The 20,360-nt window shown below is 55.3% G+C and overlaps 7 protein-coding genes across 7 annotated transcripts; 3 read left to right on the forward strand and 4 right to left on the reverse strand.

The window, feature by feature from the left end:
• Positions 1-2,078: 2,078 nt before the first annotated feature.
• KVR01_005733 (uncharacterized protein) lies at positions 2,079-4,460 on the reverse strand. The gene is made up of 3 exons (XM_044786396.1): positions 4,322-4,460; positions 3,266-4,253; positions 2,079-3,166 (listed from the first exon to the last, which is right to left on the reverse strand). Exons 2-3 carry the CDS (start codon positions 3,807-3,809, stop codon positions 2,631-2,633), a joined length of 1,080 nt encoding a protein of 359 aa, XP_044644536.1. The 5' UTR covers positions 3,810-4,253; positions 4,322-4,460; the 3' UTR covers positions 2,079-2,630.
• A 280-nt stretch (positions 4,461-4,740) lies between these two features.
• Positions 4,741-5,620, forward strand: KVR01_005762 (uncharacterized protein). Its single transcript, XM_044787738.1, has 3 exons — positions 4,741-4,855; positions 4,940-5,102; positions 5,235-5,620. The coding sequence occupies exons 2-3, from the start codon at positions 5,039-5,041 to the stop codon at positions 5,606-5,608; spliced, it is 438 nt and encodes a 145-aa protein (XP_044644565.1). The 5' UTR covers positions 4,741-4,855; positions 4,940-5,038; the 3' UTR covers positions 5,609-5,620.
• Positions 5,621-5,629: 9 nt separating this feature from the next.
• On the reverse strand, positions 5,630-8,750 carry KVR01_006170 (uncharacterized protein). Its single transcript, XM_044792045.1, has 4 exons — positions 8,628-8,750; positions 7,022-8,507; positions 6,776-6,965; positions 5,630-6,704 (listed from the first exon to the last, which is right to left on the reverse strand). The coding sequence occupies exons 2-4, from the start codon at positions 7,552-7,554 to the stop codon at positions 6,387-6,389; spliced, it is 1,041 nt and encodes a 346-aa protein (XP_044644973.1). The 5' UTR covers positions 7,555-8,507; positions 8,628-8,750; the 3' UTR covers positions 5,630-6,386.
• Positions 8,751-11,200: 2,450 nt separating this feature from the next.
• On the reverse strand, positions 11,201-14,602 carry KVR01_005958 (uncharacterized protein). The gene is made up of 2 exons (XM_044790032.1): positions 14,337-14,602; positions 11,201-14,266 (listed from the first exon to the last, which is right to left on the reverse strand). Exons 1-2 carry the CDS (start codon positions 14,469-14,471, stop codon positions 12,455-12,457), a joined length of 1,947 nt encoding a protein of 648 aa, XP_044644761.1. The 5' UTR covers positions 14,472-14,602; the 3' UTR covers positions 11,201-12,454.
• A 472-nt stretch (positions 14,603-15,074) lies between these two features.
• Positions 15,075-16,102, forward strand: KVR01_006002 (uncharacterized protein; the record flags this gene model as incomplete). Its single annotated transcript, XM_044785127.1, has 2 exons — positions 15,075-15,296; positions 15,368-16,102. The coding sequence occupies 2 exons, from the start codon at positions 15,075-15,077 to the stop codon at positions 16,100-16,102; spliced, it is 957 nt and encodes a 318-aa protein (XP_044644805.1).
• Positions 16,103-16,232: 130 nt separating this feature from the next.
• On the reverse strand, positions 16,233-17,006 carry KVR01_006222 (mitochondrial 37S ribosomal protein RSM25; the record flags this gene model as incomplete). The annotated part of the gene is made up of 2 exons (XM_044788433.1): positions 16,233-16,569; positions 16,630-17,006. The coding sequence occupies 2 exons, from the start codon at positions 17,004-17,006 to the stop codon at positions 16,233-16,235; spliced, it is 714 nt and encodes a 237-aa protein (XP_044645025.1).
• Positions 17,007-17,410: 404 nt separating this feature from the next.
• On the forward strand, positions 17,411-19,243 carry KVR01_005786 (uncharacterized protein; the record flags this gene model as incomplete). The annotated part of the gene is made up of 1 exon (XM_044782676.1): positions 17,411-19,243. One exon carries the CDS (start codon positions 17,411-17,413, stop codon positions 19,241-19,243), a length of 1,833 nt encoding a protein of 610 aa, XP_044644589.1.
• Between the last annotated feature and the right edge of the window lie 1,117 nt (positions 19,244-20,360).

The raw sequence follows: 20,360 nt of genomic DNA on the forward strand, positions 1-20,360 counted from the left end.
TCTTTAAGGCTGTATGTGCTAAGCTTTTCTACTCTCATCGTTCATCGCTCCTAGAGTCCTGATGATCGCCAAACAGTTTTGCTTCACACCCAGAATTCAGCCTCCTAATACTTACCTTCTTCGGTTGCCCGCCCATGTGCATTATCCTAGTTCCAAGGTTCCGATTCCAAGAAGGACCACATTAAAGCCGCCGGTCGGTAGAACCATCGTCGTCGGCACTGGAGTCGAGGGGGGAGGGGGAGCCTCAATAGCTATACTTCTCGGCCGCGGGAGAAGTTTAAGTCTTACCGGTACGGGGTGGAGTATCCGACTCATACTTCTGGGCTCCGGCAGACTCGGGGTAGTTGCTGGCAGCGGGAGCAGCCGAAGTTCCAAACTTCTTGAATCCGGGAGATACATACTCCTCGTCCCGGTAGCTGCCTTGATAGCCAAACTGCTTGGGGGCGGCGTCAGGCTCACCCTTCGACTCGGCGTAATTCGGTCCCTGAGGATAGGTGTCGGGCTGGCGAGTGGCACCTCTATATCCGTACTTATCGGCTGCATAAGACGTAGGAGGCTGCTAATTGGGGTTGCCGGACATTGTTGCGTGTTTTGCTGGGGCTTGGTACGAAAGTGTTGACAATGCCGGGGATTGTTCCAAGTATTAAATCCAGAATTGAAGCAGCTGGATGTGTCGGATTTGGCCCTGTAGCTGGGTGGTATGGGAATGTTAGGCCCTAATAGCCTGGTGATTAGTGTTGAGGGAAGTAGCAGGTAGGTTAGTAGTTGAGTAATGATGTCCTCATTTGTCTCAATGTCTTGAAAGTCGAGGAGGTCTTTCAAGAATAGAATAGAAGGTAAGAATAGTCTATAATTTGTACTTTATTCTATCTTTCTTATGTATGCATTGATAGATAGATACCTAAGAAAAGTGAGGATAGTAGTCTTCAATTAATTACATTATAGCAGTTTGGAAATTATAAAGGTAGGAAATATAAGTTATTAATGTTCTTAAATTATCTATACTGCAGATATAACTCATTCATTGTTTGAAAGATGTGAGTTATTACTATTCAATAATGTAATTTGTTTACTTGTCTGGCTCTCCTATCTTGAATGTCTGGATCTCCTGTCTTATTATAAACACATGGAGAATATCCGACTATCTGCTCCCTACTGTGTTTCTGGGAAGTATTCAGTCACCCATCACAAGATTTTGTACCCAGTCCAGTACTCTCTTCTTTTACCTGGTTTTGCTTCTATTCCACTCTCTTCTTTTAATCAGTACTAATGATTCACCGATGGTACATGGATTTCTCTAGGCCATAGGTGCCGGGTAAACTCGAGCCATGACATCTGCAGTACTGGCCCCAACATTTGCTCCTAGGGGTTCTTGAGCTTAATCAGCACCAGGGCAGTTGGAAACTTCTGCTTGACGCACAATCGTAATCCGGGTGTCTGAGACAGAAACAACCCAAACATAGGCCTGTCCTGCATTTAGCTGTCTTATACCGAACTGTATTTTACATTCCGCGTGACTCGCCGCTTGCCAGCGTCCTGCATAGTAGATTAAAGTCACGGCCTATCAGGTCCAAGGTATTGGCAGCCGCTATAGCTTCCACATGAATCAGATGAGCTTGAGCGGGCTCACTCCTCCGAGCGGTATCGCATATGCAGATTTCAGGTTGTACAGCAGTTCGGCTCCTAATATTAACACTCGAACCCCGGGGTTAGTATAGGAAAACCCAAACCGGACCGAAACTTCATTAAATCAAGTAACCTTGTGACATCTTTGGACGTTGACCATGTCTCCGGCCTGGCTCATAGTGGATAGATGCCTCTGTTAGTCACAATGCTCAAGCAAACATAGCAAGCGCTCCCAACGGATCCCAGTTCTAGCGAGTGCAGTACTGGCTGGCCTCTGTTCCGTTACTAAGACTTGTGGATTTGCATGTTGAATCTTGAAAATGGTAGCACGTGCAGGTATAATTTATCCACTGTGAGCTGTATGATGATGATAGCAACGGCACGAGAGGTTCTTTGAGGTTATATTGGCGAATGTGTTCGCGCTGGTAACTCGCAGCGACAGAAAACCTAGGTAAGAAATGCCGGAAACTGCATTCTGTGCTCTAACTTCTATTATGAATCAAGCTGTAGACCGTCACCAGCTGACCTGGCATATGAAGGCCAGTGAACCTTGCCTTGGAAGCGAGTGGCCGGCCGACAGTGGCAAGGTTGCCGCTCCCCGGGATTGACGCGCGCGAGGACAAAGGGTACGTTCCTGTGTCTGGCACAGCTTTGTGTAGGAATGGATAGAGCGGTCGGATAATGTCTGGTATTGAAAACGTAGCCCGCCGGCGCGCACGGCAGCAAACACGTCGGACCCAATGCCCTGCCTCCAGCAAGCCGCTATGTGAATGATGCTCTCCCTCCCAACGCCAGCACGAGACCAGAACAGTCCAAGAATACAAGAAATAGGAATCATTATCAGTCGGAGGGCTCGTAGTCCAAAAAAATGCAACCACAATCCACCCCTTGTCTATTCGTCATATCCTGTACACGCAGCCCCTCCCCCATGATTCCAATATTTTTTATGGCTAGGGAAGAAGAAAAGTGAGGGAAGAAAAGGGGGAAAGGGGGGAAAGTCAAGGTCACCTCGTCGTCCTGATGCCCATCTTGTTGAGCCTCGCGCAGCTCGGCTGGGGGAACCTCTCGGCGATGCCCATCTTCTCCGGGTCCTGCACGAACCAGCCCTGGGCCTCATCGTACAACCTCTGCTTGTGCAGCATCTCGTTCTCGCACTCGTGCTGGAGGTGCCGCACCAGGACCACCTCGGCGTTGCTGTCCATGCGCGTCATCTGGGACTTGGTGTAGGCCTTGATCTCCACCGGGTTGACGTAGTACTTGACCTTGAGCTTGGGCGTTATGCGCTCGTAGGTGTGCTGCGCGTCGGGCGCGTCGAAGACGATGTCGGGGCCCGCGGGGGTGCTGCCGCCGCCCGAGAACAGCGACGACAGCAGCGGGAACAGGAACAGGAAGATGATCGGGAGGAGGCCCATGAGCGTGTTGAACAGGCTGTTCTCGGGCGCCTGCTGCTCGTTCTCGCGCGGTCGCCGGCGCGGCCGCCCGCCGCCGAACTGATGTACCCTGACGCCTGGCCCGCCAAAGTTGAAGACGAACTGGGGACCTGTGTCGAAGCCTTGTCAGTTAGTGCCACCGCTCCTCTGCCGAGGCCTTTGGGTTTCCCTGCAGCGTGCGCAAGAGGGTGTCTGTCTTGTCTACTCACCACCAAAGGGGCCGCCGGCGCCACCGCCAAACCCACCACCACCGCCGAAGAACCGCTGGAACATCTCCTCCGGGCTCAGCTCGTCCTCCCACATGCCGCCTCCCATGTTGCCCCTCCCCCCGGCGGCTTGCCTCTGCGCGAACCCGGCGAAGGGGTTCTGGGCCTGGGCCTGGTTGAACCTGCTGTCCGGGTCGCCGCCGAACTTGTCGTACCTCTCCCTCTTCTCCTTGTCGCCGAGGACGCTAAAGGCCCTCGATACCATCTTGAATGCCTCGTCGGCGTGCTCGTGGCCGTTCTTGTCCGGGTGGGTCAGCAGGGACTGCTTGCGGTAGGCCTTCTTGATGTCGGCCTCGGAGCAGGTCTTGCGCACGGCTTCTATGCCGAGGATGTCGTAGAAATCTGTGCCTTTACACCGGCGGATGCGCAGTACTGCCGCCTTCTGCTCCTCTGTGTACTTGCGGTCCTGGTTGCCCTGGGCGTGTTCTCTGTTGCGGGCTGAGCCGTTGGAGGCATCCGCCCCGGAGGCGGTTGCGCTGGGCGGCATGATGTCAGGCGGCGGGTGCCTCAGCCCCGACACAGCAGCAGGTGGTAGTGGTGGTGGTTGGTGTTGCTGTGGCTGTAGCTGGGGTGCAGCGAGTTGTTTTGATGAGTTGTCGTCGCGGCCGGGAGACGGTAGGGATGGTCGAGGTTATATGGCTGCGGCTAGCGGTCGATAGCAGAGCACTCGCTTGGTCGCTTGGTCGGCTGACAGGATAAGGTTGGGACTTGGGACGTTGATGACTGCGAGCAACTCAACAGCAAGAGCAATCGGACCAAGAGCGTTGCGGGGTTGGCAGAGCAGCCACAGGTTGGTGTTGAGGTTGCGATAGCCCAGGCTGGCGGGCTTGTTTTTGCTGCGAGTGGCCCGGTTGTCTGGTGATGACGGCTCGTGGGGTTGCTACTGTGCTAGACAGGCGTCCGGGAAGGTGGCTTCTTCTTTGGGGGTAGCCTTGGCCAAAAAAACAAGCGGCGTCAATTCAGCACACTTGGCAAAGGACAGGCTGTTTCGATGCTTACTGGATGCCCTGAATGCCAGACCACAAGATGACGATAATGATATTCCAGGGTCCAGGCCTGCAAATTCAATGGAGATGCCGGCTGCTTGCAGGTAGGAAAAAGCCTTCGCCCAATGTCTCTGATTGAAGCCGCATCCAAAAATTCCATGCTGTAGTCTACTAGAATCGGAGAACGTGCTCTCTCCCCTGCCCGACCGACCTTGCCGGCCAACCGGCCTCCGCCCTGCAGTCAGCAGTCAGCCTGGGCAGAGTGGTCTAGTCCAGGCGTACTGGCGTAGCAGAGCAGAGACCCCTGCCAAAGCAACCCCAACGTAGCTCTCCAACGAGAGAGACCCTGAAGAGGAATGTTGAAGAGTTATACCGAGTACCTAACCACTTATTGTGGATCAAAATGGCATTCACATCTCACTATTGAACCAAGCAAAAGCCAATAACTTCCAAGGTTCTCAAGAGAAGTAATAGTCTGCCCAGCAAAGAGTTCTCTTAGAAGAGACAGGCTGGCCGGGCAGTTAGTTACCACAGTATCGATCGTTCAGTCAGTTAGGACCCCTGCAAGCTCTTCATTCGGTGCACATCACGTCACTGTTTTTTTCTCAGCCTTAACTGAGAAAAAGTTCAGACAGACACATCTTGAACAACCCAGCCAGCAAGCCAGCCATTGAGCTTCGCAGCCCAGAGAACTCATCCCTAGAAATTCACATCCTCAACCTACCTAACCATGGCAACACCAGACCAGCCAGAGCCAACAAGGTCGCTAGCATCCCGCCTCAACGGCTGGGGCCGTACGTTCTCATCTCTCTTTCTCTCTCTCATCCACACCCTCACCCCCCCCCCCCCCAACTGTCACATGCCCGCCTTCCTCACTCACCAGGAAACAAAACCACACACGTAGTCTAACAAGGAAAAAAAAATAGTATCCTCCCTCCCCCCAATGGGCCTAGCAACCCTGATAACCTCCCTCCACTTCCGCCCCTTCCACAAGCTCCCCATGCTCGTCTTCACCCCGATGCTCCTCCTCAGCTCCTACCTGAGCGTCGCCGGCCTCAAGATCGACGCCGCGGGGCTCTCCGCCGCCTGGTCCGGCCTGTATGTGCTCCTCGCCGCCCGCAGGCGGCCCGCCGCGGGCCTGCGCGGGAGGTTCACCGCCAGGGGTGCCGTCCGCGGCGCCGCCATGGGCCTGGGGATGGTTAACGCCGTGGGTGGGGGGTATGCGTATGCCGTGGGCGACAGGGAGGCAGAGCGCGTCGAGAGGAAGGAGAGGGACCGGTGGGGGATTGAGAAGCAGTGAGGGGCCTGGGTGGGTGGGTGGGTTAAGGCGGTTGCCTTTCTCTCTGTGAGACGCTGACCCCTGTGTTTGTTGTGATGTGTCGGAAGATGAGGGAGTCGAGACTCAATGGAATGTCTGCATGTTCCTGGAGGGATTGGTTCCCGCCCATGGGCTGGCTGCAGCATGGCTGTCCAGCAGTGCAGCTGCAACGGCTCAAAGAAGAAATGCACGCTCAAGGCGTCCGTCACACAGATTCCGCATAAACAACAACACTGTCACTGGGATGCTCGGTCACATCTTTATGTAAATACTTGGACGAGGAACTGCAGGAGCTCCATGTATCATTTACTCCAAACCAGACCTCATCAAGAGGCTGCCCGGGTATAACTCTTTCCATGCCGTCTCGGCCCTCGAGCCTCTACCGAGGACTTTATAGCACAACAGCACTCAACTTTTATTCTGTACAGTACACTAGCCGGTAAACAAAAGAAACGTCGACTCGATAATCAACAGAGCCGGCCCTTGTCCTTAAAACGCCAGGAGGACATCTCAGCTCTTGATAGCCCCCAATAATAACCTGTCTATACCCCTGTGAAGAGTCCCAACCGAGTCAAGAGAGAAAAGGTGGCCAACACATAAAAGCAGTGACATCGAAATGCCCAATCCGCGAGACTGCTACACGGTCGCTGCCCAGCAGTTCCGCGGTCGAGGAGGCTGTTCCGTGGGCCAGCGGACGCGTAGCGAGGCCGAATTGTGGTAGCATAAGTGCGAAAAATTGATATCGGAACGGGAGTCAGCATCAAAGGCCGGTGATCGCATCACGCTGACTGCCGCTTCGTCGGAAAAACCGCAATGTGTTCCACCAGATAAAGATGGCGAATAATGAAGCGAGAAGGAATCGGATTCGACGGAAATCCATCACGGGTGGGACCGGAAATGATTCGGCAAGGGGGGCCAGAGCCAGGTGCTGGATATCGGCAGTCTGGAACTTGCTGATGTAGTCGACGTCACAGTCTCGAACCTTTGGCGCCGCATATGCCCTGTACTCATCCAGGACGCGCTCTGAATCCCAGTTCTGAATCTTGCGAACCAGAGCGACAACACAACCAGTTCGATGCTGTAAAAATATTAGCTTCTGATTGGAACCATTTGACAAGCATGGGCCAAAGCTGGAAGGGATGAACGTACTCTGCCATGATTACAGTGAATCAGGAGAGGGTGGTTGCGCTTGTCGTGCACGACATCAAGAATGGCGGCCATTGTCTGAATAGGTATGGTCTCCTTCTTGGTGCCCTGCATGGTGATGTGGCGGTGCTGGATGTTGTTGGCCTTCATGAACGGGACAAATGTCTCGGGTAACTCCTTGTCGACAAGTGTGCTGGAAGTCATGGTCAGCCGGGCTCACCTGGGGGGCAGTGCGTTGTCAAGACTTACATGATGGTCTTCAGCTTCAGCTTCTGGAGGAATGCGTAATCAGCATCCTTGGGGTAGCTGCTGCGGTAGATTCCTGGGACGACTGTTCCGAAGTTGGCCGGCTGGCCAAGCACGTTTCGGCCTCCGAGTGTGTCCTTGGATATGCTGTTCTCGGTGGCCAGAGAACAGGTTGATGGTGTGGACCTCAGCGACTTCAGGGACAACTGGCCTGACTGTGACCGTTGCATCTCCACGGCCTGAGGCTCAACATCTGGGTCCTCCGCGCCGGCGCCTGCTTGCTTCATGCCCTCCTGCTCCGCCATGCCGAGAAAGGACTTCCGCTCCCTCAAGCCCTTACCGCTCTGGGCGGGTTGTGTGTCTTTTACTGCGTCCATAATTCTGAAATCCTTGCGTGTGCTGACCAAAGAGATGTAGTTCCGAGACCAGTCCTGGTAAAAGCTGCCTGTCCGACTCTGAAACAGGATATTCTGTGCAACCACTAGTGATATAGCCACGACCAACTTTGCCAAGAAGAGTATCAGGACAAAGTTCATGCCTTGCAGACAGGATGATTGTTTGGGGTTCAACAGCCGGCTCCTAGGGGGGTGGGAGCAAAGACGGGCTGGTGAGAAGGTGGGAGTGGTGGGAGTTATGAGTTGTGATGGAGCGTGGGGGTGATCCAGTGAGGTGAGGCTTTGGCTGGATAGCGCGCCTGTGACAGGGCGGAGAGATGCAAAGCGAGGCGGAGGGTTGAGTCAGTAGGGGAAGAGGAGAGTGTGTTGTAATGGCGGAGGGAACTTTCAGGACTATGTGTGTAGTCCCGATAGGGCCCAGGGCGCTCGATCAAAGAGCAATGGTGCAGAGACCGCAAGAGAATTGGTTGTCCATCTTGTTAGGTTGATGGCGGGCGGCTGGGGGAGAAGAGGATTTTGTGCCAGTTGTGTCTGGCAGACAGATTTGCCGGAAAGCTGACGAGACAGAGTCCGGTGACCACTAAGGCGCTCGAAGTTTGTGGGCGGGCCTTAAACGAGACGTTGGGAGGTGTGTGGGTAGAGAAGAGAGAGCAGACTGAAAAGGGGAGCGTGATGGAGCGCGTCCCAGGTTGAAGAGTGGGTGTTTTTGTGAGCGTGTACGGGGGAGAGGAGTGGGCGGACGGACGAGTTGGGTGACGCTGGGTGGGCTTGACGTCGGAAAGCAGCTTTGATGCAAGGCACGCGTGGGAGGGAAGGAACAGGAAGGGTGACTGCAGGGGATTTATTCGACGACCCAGGCAGCCTGGCAGCCCGTGGCCCGGATTTAGGGACCACAGTGCAGTGAGGGCACCCTAGCGGGACGCTTGGTTTGGTAGTGGGCGGACGGGGGATGCTGCATGGAAGTGGAAAGAGTGGGCACGTCCCCCAGGTCGGTACGGTAACACACCAGAACATGGCAGAGGAGGGAAGGGGGTACAAAGGTACGTACCGACGTACCGCGCCGGCCCAGCACCCAGCGGTGCAGAGGCTAACAACTTATTAACCGTCAGTGGCGTGTCAGCTACAGTCCGACCTCAAGCTTATGAGAAGGCCATCCATGCGCCAGGCGGGCCCTTGCTCGCAACAAGTGCCTGAGTGCCTGTGCAAGTACCTACCTAAATGGGTCTTGTACATGAAATCTTGGAACCGTTGCACCATGCGGTACTCACAGCACATGGATGATGGAGCTCTTCTTTCTCAGACCAACCGACGTAAGTGCCTTTACAAATAAGATGCAGCTGACAAGAGAGAGAGAGAGAGAGCACTTTTTGAGCCAGCCATGCCAGCCAGGCCAGCCTGATTATTAACGACAAAACCTAAAAGGGCTGACCAGCTTTTTTGCTTCTCTGGCGTCGGTCTCCCGGCTCAGTTTAGGTCGGGGCCGGAATTACTGTGGTAGCAGTACCGGTAGGCCAAAGCCTTGTCTACTACCACCGGCGGCTTCCGCGTGCTGGGTCTGTCCACTGCTACCGCGTGGTCCGAGGCGCGGTCCCCTCGTGGTGGGGGGCTAGGTGCTTGGGGGGCTAGGCCGCTGGTGTGTGGTGTGCATCACTACCTACCTCTCTCTCTCTAGCTGTGGCAAGCTGTGCAAGCTGTTGTGCAGGCTGTACGGAGTACTAGTGTGGCAGCCAGACCAGGCCTCGGGCTGCTATCAGGTACGTACTCCGTAGCTGTGACCTGATCGACGCGGCCACCTCAGCGTCCGTCAGCGTGTTCGACAGCACACTTCTACTGCGTAGATCACACGCCGCCAGCCGACTTTTCCATCATACCCTCTCGGCAGCGCTGGGGCGCTGGGGCGCTGGTGCGGGTCGGTCTCGCTCCGTGGTCTCTGCTGTCCCAGGCCCGGGACTCGCCAGTTCGCTCGCTCACTCCCTTCACTGTCAGGGCTTTGCCGGCCTGATCCTGCCCGTCTGTCAGCCGGTGCGCAGATAGACTGTCGGCGCGGGATCTGCGGGTCATGGTTTAATAATGCACTCATCCAGCCATCTCCACACTCCAGCCCAGCCGCGTCCACGTTTTTTTTTTGTCTGGCTTGTCGCACTTGGCGTGTGTCGCGTGATGGAGGTACATGCCTGCCGACGTCATGCAACCCCATACAGTAGTGCAGTTTATTATTACCGCAGCGCTGCACTGCAGAGCAATGCACTCGCATTACTGTACGGGGTACTCCAGATTCCTTGCACCGGCTGACTGGCCCCAGAGCTAGAGCCAGCCCCAGCGCCTTGCCAGCCAGCCCAGCTCGCTCAACTCCCGAGGAGAGACCCCATCAACCCACCAGCTACGGAGGTACTGAGGTACCAAGCTGCCAAGGCACAGGGACTGCGTGCATTACTGCGCAGAGTCCCTGCACCTGAGTTTTGTTTCGCATTCGCAGATTCGACGCCCGCCCGGCACGCAGATCGATCTTCGCCCTTGTACACGAGCACGACGAGCACGACGAGCACGACGAGCAACAGCACATGCCAGCCTACCAATTCCATCTTCCCAGTCCCCAATATACCAAACTCCGCCGGCCAACACACTGCAACCCCACGCCCTGCCATCCTCGTTTTGAACCCAGCACAGCAACCCGGGGCCGCGTGACGCCGTCGTCTGCGGCAGCTCATTGGCCTGCGCTCCCCCAGGGAAACGTGGAGGTCAAACCTTGAATGAGAGAGCCCGCTCGAATTCCTGGAGAAACCACCCCTTGTCACGAGTCCTGCTACGTGGTTACACCAGAGGCCTAGACTATGATTCAGACTCTGGAAGTCAAGTCTCTAAATGGGCGCGGGGTGTGGGGGGACCGGGCTAAATGCAGTGCACGCTGACGACCTACCCAATATCCCAGTTCCCAGTCTGCCAGTCACCGTTTCTCACGGGCCTGTTTGTGCTTGTGCTTGATCCCCCGCGGGGACACATCGAGATGTCCTAAGCCTCACCTTCAGGTCACCTTGCCTCAGCGTGGGGGGTTCCTGGCAGGGCAGGACGGTCAGGACGACCAGAAAGGCAGCAGCCAGGCAGTCCCTCAACACACGTGTAGCTGGGACGGTGTTTCACTGGTGCTGGACTACTGTGTATTTGGTCGCGAATACCGAGACCTCTCAGCACCCCAGAATCTAGTGCCGCATCAGCATTCCCTAGATCGCCCAGAAGGGGGATCGTCCTACGGCACACACACACACACACACACCTACTGCAATACCCAGTAGGTCACCTGCCAGCAGTCGGAAATCCCGATGGGGTTTGTCCCACGAGCCTACTGTGTAGAACCCCATTTGTGAGTGACACTCTACGCCGCTTGTGTGTCTGCAAAGCGGGTTGGTGGGGTTCTCCTGAAGACCGGCGACGGGAACCTTCGTGCGGTGACAGTGTAGCTATACCGTACCTCCCCGTGTAGCATTGCGCCCTCTCGTGGGACGGCGGCATCCAGGGGGTGCCAACGAGCCGACAAGGCAGACAACCTGACAAAGCCCCAGGGCCGCCTCAAACCCCCGTCGGCTCTGGTCCCTCGGTAGCAACAATAGCGTCTGAGCGTCTGAACGAGAAACCAGCAACTGGCCCAGGCACCCAGCACAAACCAACCAGCCAGACAAGGGCCCATGTTGAGATGATGCCACCCAAAATCTCTCAATACGGCACATCCCCGCCCCCTCCCGCCGTCCCCGCGAGATGTGAAATCTCGCTTCCCCCCAATATCGCAGCCGATCCATCTGGGGCAGCCCATCTGCCTGGAGAAGGTGGCCGATCAACAACCAAGATCAGTAATAAGGGGGACCAACGGGGCTGACGGCTCCCCCCTCCCCCCTGGAAAGGGAATAGAGCAAAAAACCGGGGCGACCAATCGCCTAACGGGGCCCTGCTGACTGACTGACTCTGACTCTCAATTTGCAAGGCTTCGGAAACCTTCCACCACCGGCAGCCAACCCCGTCGCCTGGATGGATGGGCACACACACAACAACCGCAGGGACCCTTTTTTTTCTTGCTTTGGAAATCTGTCATTCGCATCTTGACAGGCGACTAGATTCGCCTTCTTGGCGAAATCATACTTTGTCTAGCGCGACCCCACAGCGCGGCCCGTGCCGATCACTTTTACGTATCCACACACCTCTCTCTCGCTCTCTCTTTCTCTGTGTGTGTGTGACTTTGTGCCTCGTCCCTATGTTCATTCGTTCTCGCGCTCGTTCCGAAACCAGTTGTCAAGGCATTCGAAGCCGCGGATGGACTTGGTTGAGTCCTGTCTACTGGGTTTACTTTGTGTGACCGGGGGCTATACGGTTTCTCCCGAGCGTGGAACTACTTAAGTAGTCTTCCAGCCATCCAGCCCGACCACCGCGCGTGCTCGGTGTCCCGAAGGAGCAGAGTACATATGCTGAAAGACAGACCGGGCACGAACGAACGCAGCCTTAACCACATGCGCCATTTTCCCGGGATGGTGGCGATCCTTTGGCGGGATGTAGCTGGATCAGTCTTCATTATTTCTCATGGTACAGCATATGATTGGGTTCCATTTGACTATGACCAGACATTGGCAGACAAACCACCTCAGATCTCACGCCTTGGAGGGATTCTGGCATGTACAAGTTCCACCAGCCGCCATTTTGTCTGCCATTTTCTTCTCTATTGGTACGCTAGGGTATCTCTCATTTCTCATGTAGCCTCTTCTCTAAGTATGCTGTGCCGTGTGCCTTCCATATAATGCCCTTTTACTTGAACCAGATGAAACAGAACCCCAAGAACGCCAGCCTCGTGACCATCTGATGACTTTTGCATTTGTCTCGTGCCACCCGTAAGCAAAGCGCGCCGTTCCCCGAGCTGCGGGGAGGGAAGCCGCCGGCCTCTTTCGACCAATCTACTCTGTCCGCCTTTTCCCGAGTGTCTTGCTGCCATTATTGGCTGTTCTTTAAAGCAACAACTGCATGAATGCGTCTTTTGCTCCGTTGCTGCTCGAGCAAGCACGGCTCATCTCCCTCGGATGGATACAAGCTTCCCCAGGTAGCCAAAGTCCTTGTAGGCCCGCGCTGCTAGTATAGCGAGGAAGGCACTGCATACCAGATACAGAAATGCGTGTTTGAATATGCTGGTGCTGCGCTGCGGGGGTTGCCCAGATGTTGATACATTGCTTCCCACCCGGCTATCTCCCGCTGGGGGTTCGTCATTCTGATCCGAAGCAAGCGTGAAGCTCGTAGCGAACTTGTCCAGGAGATCGTCGCGCTCATCCCTGGGTTGCGCCGGGCGGAGTCTAGGCTCCGCGAAAATCGTTGCTGGGGGAGCATCTGCTCGCTGGGCGCCTAGCGTGCTCTTTTGGGTCCCTTGGAACGTGATGGGACTCTGCGCTATTCGAGGACTCCTTCTTAGGACCGGCGTGTTCTGTTGACTGAGAAAACGCTGGGCGGGAGCCTTGGGTGCTGGAGGTACCTTGGCCCAAAATGCTCCCGGTTGGTCGTTGACCGGAGTCTCACCGAACTTTCTGGTCTCGGACTCCCCTGGCTTGTAGGTATTGAACGCTCGATACTTGGACTGGGTTGGTGTCCACTCCATAGTCGGCGAGTAGTATTCGACCGCACCCTGAGTACCCGCTCGCGGTGAGTCGGAAAGACTCAGGCTGGAGAGACCAACACCAGAGCTCTGAGGCCGCTTTACTGGCGAGTTCGCAAAAGGATTCGGAGCCAATGGGCGTAGGTTGGGATTGTACGCGCTCGTCCCCGGCAGAGCCCTCACGAGATCTGGACTCTCAGTGTCGGAGAACTGTGACATAAGTGACTGCCGCCGAGGCTGGCTGTTCTGCGTCGGCTCATGTAAGATCTCGTCGAGGATGGTTGCCATGCTCTTCTCCTCATTCTCTCGTGTCTCGCTCGGCGTCATGGGCGGCGGCGCCGCTGGATTGGCTCCGATGCTGCTGGCCTTCGTAGTCCACAGAGGAGTATGGTCGACGCGAATCATTTTGTTCGCAGCGTAGTAAAGGTACATGATAGACACGGCCATCCACACGTGTGCTGTTACTCGGGACGCCAGTGCCGGCCCTTGCATGTTGGACAATGGTGAAACCAGTAAGGTCGCGGCAAGCTTGAGAGCGAATATCAAAGCTTGGTAGCAATAGTAATTAGAAATGCCGACCAAATGTTTGGTGTTGCTCTTGAACGTGTCGACCCATCGAGGATTCCACCAGATGCTTATAGCCGATGTCCAGAAGCTCCATTTCAAAAGTTGACCTGGAGACGGCAAGAAGCCAAGAAAACCAGCCACTATCCTCATCGACAGCATCGGCCATGAATTGTCTCTGGCCCGCCTGCCATAATCAGCGAGGCCCTTGCTAGTGAGACATAGGTGCCACAGCAGCTGGAAGATGAGAGAGGCAACCCATAGCCACCTGCCCACCGACTGACAATAGTAGACAGGAGAATTGGTGGTGACGACTCGGATCTTGGCAGTCCGGTCCAGCATGCGCCGCAGATGGTCCGTTTTTGCAGTATACGCCGCCTTGGCGAGCTGTTCGCGGACCTTTGGCTCGCAGTCGGCACAACATTGCGGGTACCGCTTCATGAGACCCTTGTAGAATTTGTAATAGTTCTTCTCGCGCTCTGCGTACTCGGGATCTTCGGGGTCCTCGGGGAAGTACTGCGCTAGAGAGGATATGAACAGGTGCTGGTTCTGGAGACATTTGTCGCAAAAGACTTGGCTGGATGTTGAGGAGTGATCTCGGCGGATCGCGAACTGCGCTGGCTGCGGGACGGTACTGCTCTTTGCAGCGGGAACGTCGGTGATGTCGCCTTTCTGGATTGCAACATGTTAGTCGGTATTGCAAGAACACCATGGTGTGTGTGTGTGACTCGGGACTACTGACGGTGTCAAGATGGTTGGTCGCATTGCAGTTGCTGCACTCGAAGCGGCGCATCGAACCATCGTATTTGGTTGTGGACCTGCGGTTGCAGTAGAAGCAGGTCAAGGGCTTGTTGAGCTTTCTGGTCTGGGGCGCCATTGTGACGACCGGACCATGGTATTAAGCGTAAAGCTCAAGGAAACTCGAGCGAGCCGAACCGGTGGGTTGTTGGGTGGAGCGACCCGAGGGATTGTTTTGTATTCCCCAGTGCTTTGTTGGCGGGGAGAAATTCGAGGCTGCAACGGAGAATGCGCCAACTCGAAGTCGCCTTCGTCAGGGTGCCCAAAACTTATGGTTGCACAATGAGGTCAGCCCAAGCAGCATCAAGCTAGCCGGCGTAGGCGGAGGTCGCACAGGCCACCACCACCTGTGGAGCCCCAGCTCTGACCACTAGTGGGTGCCTGCGAACGCGAAGGACAAAGTGAATTAGTCGATAGGAATAAGCCACCAAAGACAGGTCACCAACGATCCAGGGGCCAAACTCGATGCCTCAACTTCACAATTGTGTTGAATATTCGCGGAGTGGATGATCGAGGGACACATTTGAGGAGGCAGCCCCTTCTGGAGGTCCGTATCGGTCATACAAAGACACCCTTTCAGGCACCTAGCTAATATCCAACAGAGAGTGGGCTCCCATTCCATCAGGAGGCTGATTTAGCGTGGAATTCCTTTTATGGGTGTGTATGGGAAATCAGTTTCGATATGGCGCCTACATTGCCACAGGAAAGGTCTACGGAACATGAGACCAAACCAGCCTCTGATGATGAATTGCACCTGGCCCAAATCTCAGATGCTGTGGCCCTCTATGGCCTCTTTATTACGACGACGGTATTTTTGATAGTACTGATCACTGGACTATGTGTTCTCTGCCTGGGTCTAGCCACCACTTTGAGTGGACTGACTTCACTTGGCTTGTTGATTGTGGTAGGTTACAGAACATGCCCGCGCAGGGCTTCATATATATCGATTGTTGCCTTCATGAGCTGACAGTCTAGACTCGGCATTTCTACGTCACCAAAAGAAGCAAGACCATCAATGTTGCCGTGGACGGAAAAGGCTCTCCAGACCTGTCGCACTTGCCAGCTGTCTCATACTTATATGTCTTCGGTTCTGGCGGCCACACCACGGAAATGGCTGCACTGATCAAGCTGAGCTTCAAGTCGAACAAGAACCAACATCGACGATACATTATCACGGAGGGGGACCAGCACTCTCAAAATCAGGAGAAGGCCCTCGAGAGCTTGATAGATCAGTCCTGTGGTGGTGAAGCTGCCGGTACATACGACACTATCATTGTGCCCCGGGCACGGAAAGTCTACCAGTCCTATGCGTCGTCAATCTACACCTCTCTAAGGTCCGCGCTCGACATTCTAGTGGCCTTGACGACGATACCCACCCAACGAGCTCGCACCCCCAACGCCAAGGAGTTCCAATACCCCCATGTTATTATCACAAACGGGCCAGGAACGGGCTTCATCGTGGGGCTAATGGCACACACTCTCAAGGTCCTCTGTCTCGCCCCACAAGATCGTCTCAGGGTAGTCTTCTTCGAGACATGGGCAAGAACTCACAACTTGGGGCTCACTGGCAAATTGTTCTACTGGACTGACATCCCTGACGTGTTTGTCGTCCAGTCTGAGAAGCTTTCCCAGGTTGTGGGCAAGCCCAACATTGGCAACGTAAATCTAAGGTGGGCTCAGAGCCGACGGAATCACAAGCCCAGCAAATGAATAGCTGAATTCATGGATTTGTGCCTGGCGGTTTTCTTTTGAGGCTAAGAAGCAAATGCGTGTCCGCACTCGGGTTCTTTAATCTATATCTACAATCGCGCCCAATCCCAGGCGCAGAAGCGGTCCATGCTCATTCCAGGCTGCCCAGTTGTTCCACCTCGAGCGCTTTCTCGTCGCTGCTGCCGAAGTTGGCATAGGCATTCTCGCGCTCAGTCTGGAGCTTCTGCACCTCGCCCTCTGCCCATACCTTCCACTTCTCGTATACCGCGTCCTCCAGCTCCATGCTGACCTCCAACCTCGACTTGCCGAAGTACGCCCCAACCATGCGGGCCTCTTCCTGGGCGATACGTCTTGTGATGTCTTGGTGCTGCCGTATATCGTAGAGCTCCTTGCGCGCTATGTCGTAAGCCTGCTCTTTTGTAATGCCTTCCACGTTCTCCATAAGCCACAACTGCCTCTGAACGACCCTGCACCGCTGTTAGCCCTGTCACCGATCGCGCGGTAGTTCTAGGGGCCAGTATACGTACGATTCACCGGTCACTGGCACACCGGGCTGGCGCAGGCCCTTGCTCCAGTCTACATATCTCGCATCCTTTCCGTCGAGCTCCACCACAACCCTGGGCCGTGCCAACTCCCACGGGTGGTCTTTGAAGAAGTTCCGTCGCAGCTCGTCCTCTGGGTACGTGATCCGTTGAGGCTTGAAGATGTTGCGCGGGTGGCGCTGCCGTGGGTTCGGATCGCGGTGCGGTATGGGTTTGGGACGGGTCAAGATCTCGGCCGGTGGTATTTTCTCAATGACCTTGAGCCATACTGGGGGAGATGGACGCTCGCCGCTGTGGCGCGGGATAGCCAGGTTGATCTTGGCCGTCTGGTAGACCCGCTGGGGCCGAAAGGACCGGCCCATGACGGGCGTTGGTGGGAGTTCAAGCTCGTCCGGATGTTCAGCGTTTGGTCCGGACCGTCAATTCCAGGAGGCGGCCTCGAATCGGGTTCGTAATTGTCGCCTGGTCGCTGGGAAGTTGAGTGCTTCGCAATCCTGAGTGACCAAAATTTGGGTGCGGCTCGCCCGAGCTTGATGCGCTGCGGGTGCAGGGGAGCTTATCGGCGCTATCAATCCCCACCGCGACAACCCTCCGCGCCGTTGCAGAGCTTGCATTTCCAAAGCTTCCCCGGACTTTACGATTCCACTCCATATGAAGCTCCCATTCCTCCTCCCTTCCTTCTGTTTGCCGCCAATACTTGCACCGCCAGGCTCGTTCTTCCATGCTGACGACACGGCGGTAGCAGAGGCATGATGTGGGACAGCTCATGAAAATCTCCAGTCGAATTGAAGGGTCCTTATGCGGCACGATACTCCCGTTCCGAAAGAGCCCGTGGCCGCAGATCAGCCTCGTGTATGGGGCCAGGGCTGCGCATGGATGGCAATTGCGGCCGAAGCTGCGCAAGGAGCGCGGCCAGGGTCACAATGCCTCGACGAACCGCTCAGCTGAGGCACAATTCTTCTCTTCGTGGACCCCGCAACCAGTCCTGTTGAACCCGTTTCGCTACACGACAAGAATCGGCGAGTGCACGTTCAGGCTCACGAGCGCCCCGACGGCCACGAGGTCGAGCCATTCAAGCGCCGAAGGGAAAGTGGCCACGGATTTTCCGGGCTTCAACAAGGATGAATTGCTGTCTTTGGTTGACCAGACTCAAGATACAACAATCGATGAGCATCTGCAACTTACTAGAGACCCATACATGCGAGGGTATGCGCCAGCAGACGGACCCGACCTAGCCGTTTCGGACCGCCGAGATGACAAGGACTTTCCATCGTTCTACGAGACGAGGGGAGGAGGCGAGCACGAGCAGGAGATTCTGGCCAAACTGTGGCGTGCGGTGCAGCGGAGGCTGAGGAACCCATACAAAACCAACATTGAGTACATCTACGACCTGTACCAGAGCCTTCCCGAGCCGCGGATGCCATACCTTCATGCGAAGATCCGCCATGGCTTGATGAAATGTCTCGGCCGTGAGGACAAGAACTCCAAGTCCATGTTGCGCTATTTTGCCGTGGTCGCGGACATTCAGCACAGTGGCCTGCGCCTTACCCGGCCGGAGTGGAATGCTGCCCTGTCCTTTGCGGCTCGCTATGTGGGCCACTCGACAGAGACTGAGGCAGCAGCGGCCATGAACTTGTGGAAAGAAATGGAACATGACGCTGGCATCAGTGCCAATCCGGTCACCTTCAACGTCCTGTTCGACGTCGCCTCGAAAGCCGGCAACTTTGTCCTCTCGGAGTTGCTGTACAAGGAGATGGAGAAGCGTGGTTTCAAGTTCAACAGGTACCATCATGTCAGCTTGATCCACTTCTTCGGGCTGAAGATGGACAGCGATGGCATCCGTGCCGCCTACAAGGAAATGGTCGAGGACGGCGAGATGATTGACACCGTGGTGCTCAATTGTGTCATTGCCGGCCTCCTCCGCTGCGGGGAGGAATATGCTGCCGAGCGCGTCTACGAGCGCATGAAGGCCGCACACGACCGAGCTCCTGCTATGCCCTACAGGAACTACATGAACGATTCTGCCATCACCAAGGTTTTAATGATGTTCGCAAAGATATCAAAACAAGACCCCCAGCTCCGGCGCCAATTCCAGAAGGCATCGCCCATCGTCCCCGACATCCAGACGTACCGCATCATGTTGAACCACTACGCGGTCAAGATGGCCGCACTCGATAAAGTTGCGCACTATCTCGATGACATGAAGTGGTTTCAGATTCCCCTCCACGGTGCCGTCTTCCTCGCGCTGTTCAAGGGTTTCGGCCTTTATGGCGGGCCCGAGGGGCAAGTATGGGGCCCACAGCGGCTGGAGAGCGTGTATAACGCCTTCACCCAGGCGCTCGCAGAGAACACACATGGCCTGTATGTGGACGTGTGGATGGCGAAATGGATCCTCCGAGCGTACCGCAGATGCGATAGCGTCGATCGGGCCAGAGAGGTCTGGGAGGAGCTCAAACCAAGGTGTGAGGCTGACTTCGAGCCCGAGGACGTCGAGCATTTTGAGGAATTCCTGGTCGATCTATTCGAGGGTGGAGAGAAAATCAAGGATTATAAAGACACTGGCATGTTTGGGAAAACAGGGGCTTGGAACTTCGACTGATTGGAATGTCGATAAACATGTATACAACTTCACGAACATCTATGATACCACATGTAAAAACGAAGAATTCGGACGTCCACGTCCGCGACACACCTTAGAATTTCACGATTGGTGAGAGTCTTCTACGCCACCTTGCCCTTACAAGCCATATAGCATAGATGCCTTGTACCGAATATGCCCAGGTTCTTGACGTCGACGTTGGGGAGATCCGCACAACACAGGACACTGCAGGCGCAGGGCTCTGTCCATCCCTCATGTCCAGGATAATAAGTAGTGTTGAGACACATATCACATGTTCATAATTGCGCAGAGACCCATTTGCCGGAGTAGAGACTGCAATTTTACCTTGGAAATGAGTCTTTCAGGCATTTGCCGAACTCTGGGCTCAAATACGAAATGTCGATCATATATAACCTTCTGTATTACTGCATGTGCCCGGAACTCACGGAGACAATACTGCTGCCAGACGATGCACGGTATGTTGCCCTACTGTCTTGTTGAATGACAGCCGCTGACACATGGGACAGGATTTTCAAGGGCCCATTCTACAATCCGCTGGAGCATGGGCTGTCTGAACTCTGACCGTCTCAACAATTCGAAGTTTCTGGGCCTCCTTCACTTCCTCGAACGTGTGATGGCTGTCCAGAGGAACTCAGAGACTCGCAAGATCGTGACAAATCGGTCATACGATGTGGATTGACGTTGTGCAAGCGCACTGCCTCATCCAGTTCCTGCCGACACCGGAAGGCCGAGACAACCCCCTACGCCAAGTCAAATTCACTCCATTTGAGTCTCGCAAGCTCGCAAGTGAGGATCGGAGGCGGAAGTCAAGGAAGCTCGATTGCTGAAGTTGTCTATTTTCGGTTCTATCCGCGCTCCATATACTCGTCTCATCGGCCCAAGGCGTATGCCATCGCCGTGATGTACATGCCACCAATCGCAGGAAGATGTGCGAGTCTGCCGCTTATGTACGGGGCTTGTAGGTTTGCCAAGCTGCTGCATGTTAGAAAACCCACGCGCGAACCCACCCGGCAGCACCCGGTGAAAGAGCGTAAACGCACCAGCGATCAGGAAGGGGGCGGCGAATCCGGTGGCGCAGTAGCCCCAGAACAGGAGA

This window comes from Diaporthe batatas (genome assembly GCF_019321695.1).
Source record: "Diaporthe batatas strain CRI 302-4 chromosome Unknown Contig00006, whole genome shotgun sequence".
Taxonomy (NCBI): Eukaryota; Fungi; Ascomycota; class Sordariomycetes; order Diaporthales; family Diaporthaceae; genus Diaporthe; species Diaporthe batatas.

What these genes read in the sequence shown, in the direction of transcription:
- KVR01_005762 (XM_044787738.1), top strand. Translation starts at nt 5,039, where the DNA reads ATGGCAACACCAGACCAGCCAGAGCCAACAAGGTCGCTAGCATCCCGC. An exon ending in CCGCCTCAACGGCTGGGGCC is followed by an intron (nt 5,103 to 5,234) that starts GTACGTTCTCAT and finishes AAAAAAAAATAG; the next exon opens with TATCCTCCCTCCCCCCAATG.
- KVR01_006170 (XM_044792045.1), bottom strand. Translation starts at nt 7,554, where the DNA reads ATGAACTTTGTCCTGATACTCTTCTTGGCAAAGTTGGTCGTGGCTATA. An exon ending in CTGAAGCTGAAGACCATCAT is followed by an intron (nt 6,966 to 7,021) that starts GTAAGTCTTGAC and finishes CATGACTTCCAG; the next exon opens with CACACTTGTCGACAAGGAGT. An exon ending in TTCACTGTAATCATGGCAGA is followed by an intron (nt 6,705 to 6,775) that starts GTACGTTCATCC and finishes ATATTTTTACAG; the next exon opens with CATCGAACTGGTTGTGTTGT.
- KVR01_005958 (XM_044790032.1), bottom strand. Translation starts at nt 14,471, where the DNA reads ATGGCGCCCCAGACCAGAAAGCTCAACAAGCCCTTGACCTGCTTCTAC. An exon ending in CGACCAACCATCTTGACACC is followed by an intron (nt 14,267 to 14,336) that starts GTCAGTAGTCCC and finishes GTTGCAATCCAG; the next exon opens with AAAGGCGACATCACCGACGT.
- KVR01_005733 (XM_044786396.1), bottom strand. Translation starts at nt 3,809, where the DNA reads ATGCCGCCCAGCGCAACCGCCTCCGGGGCGGATGCCTCCAACGGCTCA. An exon ending in CGCCGGCGGCCCCTTTGGTG is followed by an intron (nt 3,167 to 3,265) that starts GTGAGTAGACAA and finishes GCTTCGACACAG; the next exon opens with GTCCCCAGTTCGTCTTCAAC.